This window comes from Pagrus major, chromosome 13 (genome assembly GCF_040436345.1).
Source record: "Pagrus major chromosome 13, Pma_NU_1.0".
NCBI classification, from domain to species: domain Eukaryota; kingdom Metazoa; phylum Chordata; class Actinopteri; order Spariformes; family Sparidae; genus Pagrus; species Pagrus major.
This window is the reverse complement of record NC_133227.1, coordinates 4110381-4117692: the sequence shown is the minus strand read 5'-3', so window position 1 is coordinate 4117692 and position 7312 is coordinate 4110381. Positions and strand designations below refer to the sequence as shown.

Sequence of the window (7312 nt, the reverse complement as noted above, 5' to 3'; positions counted from 1 at the left end):
GTCCCTGCTTCGAGTACATGACTGTGTGAACTGGTTGTATGAAACGCTGCCCACAGAAAGCATTTCACTAAATAAATTCTTCTCTTCATGCACTTTCACTCCCTGTCCTTGAGTGAATGGCAGCTTTGTTTCGGCTGTCAGGATCGATTAAATCGTGCTCCCATAAACAAACATCATGGTGGAGACATGGAAACGAGATGCTCCTCCAGCGACCCCCACCAATGTACCAATCCAACATTTTCCAAATCCCAAAAAACCTGGGTGCTTTCAACATGTGACCAACATGTTACTTGGACTTGGCCTTCTGTTTGGTGGCAGCTGCAGGTGCAGGTTTTGCGGCAGATTCAGGAGCAGCAGAGGGTCTCAGTGAACCACACAGACTAAGGCACCTGCCACAAAATGTAAAAACGTGAAATGATATCAATTAGCGTGATATTAAGAGAACATTAAAGAACATTATATAAAGGGCGGCTTACTTACATGTTTTTGATTTTCCTTACAAAAGCTTTAACAGCTCTAACCATTCTCCTTATCCGCACCTGTCACCAAAACAACAGGTAGGTCAGTGCATCAAAGAGTTTCTTTATCTAACTTTTATTTCTCTGGCAATATAACGAGCTTTACAAAAATATGTTTTCATTATTTTCGCCAGCAGAAAAATAATTTGTGCATCTATTGAGAGCCAAGTCTGTAGGAGAGGGACAACAAGAAGGAAAGCTGCAAGCAGACTCCCACGCACTGTCTAACTTTCAAAAATACATTTATTTACAATGTTTCATTACTAGACCTTTGTCAGGCAAATAGATAGATCGGACTATCTGACTCATGAAGGTATGGTACTGAAATGTCGCAAACAAATGTATTTTTGGGAGTTAGGCAGTGTGCAGGAGTGTGTTTGCAATTATTGTCTCCAGCAAACAAGATTTTCCCGAGAATTCCCCATTTATTTTTTTACTGCTATCAAAAATTTCAGTGAAAAGCATAAAACTCTCACCTGCTGCTTTTTGTACAAAAGAGGAATGGAGAAAATGGTGATCACAGCTGTTAAAGACAAAGACAATTTCTGTTACTTCAGAGCTATTGTACAGGTTTACTTTAGTTTTTGAATTACATTCCTCCACTGAAATATATGGCTTACAAATCCATTTCTCTAAGCAAGGTGTCTCTGTGTGAATGGGTCCTTAGGGATAGGGTCAAGGTCAATAGTTGGACACTGAAACGTGTGACCAAGTAGCGTTGGTTTCCTAAACTACGGTGGCCCTGAGGGTCAACACACAAAAAAATTCATAAAACGCAACATTTTCACAAACATTAGAAACAGGAAATGACGCTGAACTGTTGCCAGTGTTCTGTCCAAACACAAAAAAACATGTTATCCCCCCTTTTCTGTTGTCTGAAATGTTGTTGTGTTTTGACCCTCAGGGCCACCATACTTAACCTAACCAGACCATTATCATAGAGTTGACAGCTGAGAAACACTCATCAGTCAATTCTTGAGAGAAGAACTCACCAGTTATCACCAGAGTCAGTCCGGTGGTTAAGATACCGACATAGGTCAGCAGATACAGGAGGACAACAAACTGAGAGAAAGAGCACAGACGAAAGGTTGATGTAATTGTTAAGTTAAATGTTATTAAAAAGTTATGTAATAACAAAATGAGTTCCTGTGAAGTGAAGGGGTTGGTTGTATTGTCAATCCCACTGTGAATCAACACCTCCACTATGCAGCTCTTATGGGCCATTGTTTTGAATTGTTGGTCCACACCAAACAAATAAATATAAATTGATTTAAACCTGTGCGAAACTACCGAAGCCCTAAAGGGCCATGCATTCATACATTTTATTTCCTCCATTTTCCCATGATAACGAGTTAATTTTATTTGTTTTCTCGAGATCTCGAGTTATTATCTCGAAATAACAACTGCCGTTTCTCAAGATCTCCAGAAAATGATCCGGTTATCTCAGGAAAATGGCAGTTGTTATTTCGAGATAATAACTTGAGATCTCGAGAAAACAAATGAAATTAACTTGTATTTATCTCGAAATAACAACTGCCGTTTTCCCGAGATAACCGGATAATTTTCTGGAGATGTTTCTCAAGATCTCCAGAAAATTATCCGGTTATCTCGAGAAATTATCCGGTTATCTCGAGAAAACGGCAGTTGTTATTTCGAGATAATAACTCGAGATCTGATCTCGAGGATATTATCCGGTTATCTCGGTAACGAGTTAATTTCATTTGTTTTCTCGAGATCTCGAGTTATTATCTCGAAATAACAACTGCCGTTTTCTCGAACAAACAAACAAACAAATGAAATTAACTCGTTACCGAGATAACCGGATAATTTTCTCGAGATCTCGAGATAACAAAACTTTGTTTTCCCGAGATAACGATATAATTAATTCGAGAGTATAGTGTAGTATATTAAATCATTGCAGGAAACATCATTCAGTGTAGCAATGTCAGAGGAGCAGGAGCATATCGATCACCGCGTCACATCTTTTCAATCAAGGCCTGACACAGGCTGAAATAGCATTATGCCTTGGTATTACAGATAATATACACATTAGTGTGGGTAATCTAAAAAGACAGTTAGCAAGGCTTCAGCTATATTGGCAGCGCAATCTAAGTGAGCCTGATGTCGTCGTTAACTACATAGCTGACCAGCTACGAGGTCCCGGGCATCTCCATAATCTCAGGCCTATCATATCACAGTCATTATCTCGAGATCTCGAATTAATTATATTGTTATCTCGGGAAAACAAAGTTTTGTTATCTCGAGATCTCGAGAAAATTATCCGGTTATGCATTCATACATTTTATTTCCTCCGTTTTCCTGTGATAACGAGTTAATTTCATTTGTTTTCCTGACATCTCGAGATAACGAAATTATCTCGAGATGTCGGGGAAATTATCCCGTTATCTCGGGAAACCAGCAGTTGTTATTTCGAGATAGTAACTCGAGATCTCGACAAAACAAATAAAATTAACTCGTTATCACAGGAAAACGGAGGAAATAAAATGTATGAATGCATGGCCCTTTAGGGCTTCCGTAGAAAACTGTTCACAGTCATGCCCATACAAGCTGACAGTACACCCCAGTGGCATGTTGTGCACTGCTGTCAGCACACTTTTTAATTCCTTTTTTTTTTGTATTAAAAATCTGATTTATGGGATCTCATCATTCAGCTTTCAGGTTGGTGTTCATATATTATTGTATCTGTTGTCATTCTATGATCACACTCAGACCTTAATAGAGTCGATAATGCTGTCGATGAAAATCAGGCGTTTGATTTCTGTGACGGCAAATGCAATCAGCAGCACCACCTCCTCCACCAGCATCACTGTCTCCTTATCTGTCAGAGAGCTGTCATTGTCCAGAAACGACCTGCAGACAGAGACACACACACACACAGGTCTTAAAGAACACAAATAGCTGCGTACATGTTGGAAACAACTGAAGTTGGGAAAAACTAACCAATGATGTCAAAATCAACACTGACACACTCACTGGAAGGGGTGGACCCCGGGGTTCCAGCGCAGCAGCTCCAACAGTTTATAGTAGAGGCGGAGGGGAAAGGTGACACACATGGCACCCAGACAGATGTGGGCGAGCACGGTGATGGCACTGAGCTGGAACACACTGGCCAGACCGATCACCAGCCCCGTGAACACTATACCAGTCCTCCTCACGCTCCTCCAGTACACCAGATCCACAACTGCACAAGAAGACGCACACGTTAGAGACAGAGAATGATCACTCAAATCATCCTTTAATGTGTGTCCACAAACAAAAGTAACATGCATGTGCCACTTTCTGTCATCATTATGATATAATGGAGAGCCAGTGCCATGCCCCCTAGAGATTTCTGCCAATTCTCTGAATCTTTTCATGATATTATGGATTATAGACGGTGAAATCCCTAAATTAATTTGCGAATACAAGAAGCAATATGCAGTATAAAAATATTCTTAACTCTTAACTGTTTTGCTTTTGAGGCAGTTCAATTTTCTTCAGGCTCTGTATTTGAATTGTAGATCACATGTTGCTGTGGTTTTTAAGGAGGCTCAGACTTTGCTTATGTCTTCCCAAGACACCACTTCAAAATGCAGTGTGTGTGTATATGACTCTCACTCCTCATTTTAATAACCCAGATCATCTTCTGTCCCTATCCCCTTCTGTTTATTACAAACAAACCTGCTGCTGCTGACAGAAATGTGACACATCGCTCCCTCTGTGCAACTGAGATAGTTTAGTAATATGAGAAAGTGACAGGAAGTAATTCAAAATATATATTTTGATTTTTTTTAAGGAGATTGAGTGTAGGTCATAACCTCTGTTTGAACTGTGTGAGATAAAGGTGCAGTATGTAAGAAATGGTGTCTTGTTGAATTCATACTCAAAACAAATTAGGGGCAGCTTATCACCAGAATAACCACTAACTGCTAACTAGTGTAGCTACAGTAAGCTCAGTTAGCCGTGCAGCTAGCGGCACAGACTGAGAGGTTAAAGCACTGGGGGAGTGTCAGTGTTTATATGGTTTATATGATGGCATATGGCTAGCACAGGAGCTTTGGACCGAGGCTAGCTGGTTAGCATGCTAACTTCTAACTAACATCATGATCTAGAAACTGTTATTTCCTCACATTCTGTTGATAGAAGTGTTTTTATGTTTTCGACTAAAATTCTCACATATTGCACCTTTAAAAAGCAAATTAACCACTAATATGCCATATTATGTTTGCATGAGCAAAGTTAGAAAAAGAATGGCGAAGAGAAATAAACCAATCGATAAAATCTGTTAACGTTCTGCATGTTAGCATACAGTTTATGGGAGAGATCCTAAAACACCCAAAGGACTATAGCATCTTGTCATTAATCTCTTACCTTGCTAAAAAAAAAAAAAAGAAGATATTTTAGGATAAAACATGTCTGAACACCTGTGTTGCATTTAATAATGCACTTTGCAAATTTCTGAATAAATAATAAATAAAGGAATAATTATACTATGAGTCACAGTCTGGTATTAGATCTTCAAAGGTAAAATGAGCCTCCAAAATTTCAGTTTTAATCTCAAGGTAATTATCTGATTCAAACAAACACTCAGGATCTCACACCTAAACACAGACACACAACAACAACTTGTCCTCCAAAGATAATTTACAAGAAACTGCGTCATGCGTTAACACACACATACACACAACTAAACCCAGCAACCCATTTAATGATTTCCAGAGATATATATATAAGAACTTTATTTTTAAGGGTTTTTTATCTAATGTCAAATTTCAACGGGACGCTGGTGAGGCAGAAACCGGGACACTCATACTTGTGCTGTTATATCTATGAAGTCATTTTCCAAGCATGGCAGGTCCATAACCCAACTCTGATTCTTATCATAATAACAAAAAGTAGAATATCAGTAGAATAAAAGTAGAATATAATCTGAAAAAAACAAAAAAAATGATCTGACAGGAAAACACTTATCAATCTTCCTCACTTACGGGACAACTTTGACCTTCATGATTCAAACAAACAACAACATTCAATCAGCAGCAGGGTCTCATTTAGTCGAGTCCCATCCTGTCCATCTGTCCACCGAATGAAAGACGTGCTGCGCTCAGTACTTGACTGGTCATCCTGTTTGTATTCACACCTGCCTCGAAGAAGAGGAGAACAAAAAACTGATCTCCTCCTCCTCTACCTGACAGCTGGAGTCTAACCAGTTCCCTGTTCGCTCTGATTGACGTTTCTTAAAGCTGTCAACATTTATTTCCTTACGTTTGTTGGCCATTTCAGCTGCGGTCCTGCTTGCTCTCCTCTCTTCCTTGAGCTTCCACTGTTAGCTTGCACCCCAGGCTTTTTTTGGCCACCCCAGCTCAGTCAGCAGTATAAGGCCTGGCTGGCCTAATTTTATCCCGTATTGGATACCCCCTGTTTGGATTCACACACACACACACACACACTCACACACTCACACTCAAATAGGGAACCTGAGACATCAGCATGTACTTGTCCCTCAGCGTTCAGAGACTCTCTCAGCCAGCTGGTGGCCGACCTGCACCCTGAGGCCTTCACATGCAGCCACGTTAGCGAGAGGCAGATTTTAACGTCAAATTCACCTCCAATCAGGATGAATAAGGAGACAGCCGATGTCAGCAGGCTGCTGTCTCCTCCAGCTGCATCCGTGACAAACTAATGAATTCATAATGTTGTCTGAATCATACAAAAACACTGATCAAGGGGGTTTCACTTATCATATTTTAAACGCACGCCAGAAGGATAGGCAGACATTTTTCGCTGCAGGGTTTGTTACGTGAGACTTATGAGGCCTTTTATTTCTGCTTCCTTTAAGTGTCTCAGATGACACATTTAAAGTCAGGCTCATAGCTATGTCTAATGTACATTACAGCAATATTAAGATTATTATCACAGGTGAAATAGATACTGCAGGACACACACCCTAGCCCTAACCCTTTCCTGAAATTCCTCCAGATCATTATTAGATTGGCTTGAGTGTGACGTGGCTGTTCAAACTCATGTACAGCTGTCTAACTGTACATTTTGCAGCTGTGATTAAGATGTACCAAAAAAAAAGAAAAACGTTTTTTGCAGGATTGTACCATGTTGAGGTATCTCAGAATCAGAAATGCTTTGTTGATGCCTGAGGGGAAATTGGTACGTACAGTTGCTCCTTCTAGAAAAGAAATATAACACTAAAGAGAGAAAATTTTTAAAAGAAAATATAGAAAATTACTGTAAAAAATATGTGCGTTGAACAATACAATGTCACAACTATACGCATTTGTATTTACATTTAAAAATAGAATTGCTACTAAAAATAGAGGTGTAAAATATATGCCAAGTACCACACTGTAACTACAGTAGGTAATATTAACTAATATTGCAGTATGTAATAGTTGAAAGTATGAATCAATGCTACTTAAATACTACAAACAACAGTTGAATAATGCACACAAAATTGAAAGAAAACTGGTGAAGTGTAATATTGGGCCGTTAACAGTATAAACATGTCCTGGGTTTGTTGTGCGTGCCTCTGTGACAGGCTGCTTTAACACCATCATGACGAGCAAGTTTAATTAAACGTTTGAAAGAGTTCCTCCATCCTTTCTTGCCCGGTCGCAGTGGCGTGACCACACCGAAATCAAACTATGAGGAGAATTACAGAGCAAAGTATGTGATCCTGGCTGACCCCACAGATTTAAGCAGGAACGATGCCAAACCAAACAGCTGTAAGTTGTGTTGTGGTGACACACATAATCATGCAAGACCAAAATCACATTTCTGAC

General features: G+C 39.6%; 1 protein-coding gene across 1 annotated transcript; it reads right to left on the bottom strand.

Annotated features, from left to right (window-relative positions):
* Positions 1 to 286: 286 nt before the first annotated feature.
* On the bottom strand, positions 287 to 5796 carry rtn2b (reticulon 2b). The gene is made up of 7 exons (XM_073478761.1): positions 5784 to 5796; positions 3513 to 3720; positions 3251 to 3389; positions 1511 to 1580; positions 995 to 1041; positions 481 to 539; positions 287 to 389 (listed from the first exon to the last, which is right to left on the bottom strand). The coding sequence occupies exons 1-7, from the start codon at positions 5794 to 5796 to the stop codon at positions 287 to 289; spliced, it is 639 nt and encodes a 212-aa protein (XP_073334862.1).
* Positions 5797 to 7312: the final 1516 nt, after the last annotated feature.

What these genes read in the sequence shown, in the direction of transcription:
- rtn2b (XM_073478761.1), bottom strand. An exon ending in CCCGGGGTCCACCCCTTCCA is followed by an intron (nt 3,390 to 3,512) that starts GTGAGTGTGTCA and finishes CTCTGTCTGCAG; the next exon opens with GTCGTTTCTGGACAATGACA. An exon ending in GCATTATCGACTCTATTAAG is followed by an intron (nt 1,581 to 3,250) that starts GTCTGAGTGTGA and finishes TCTTTCTCTCAG; the next exon opens with TTTGTTGTCCTCCTGTATCT.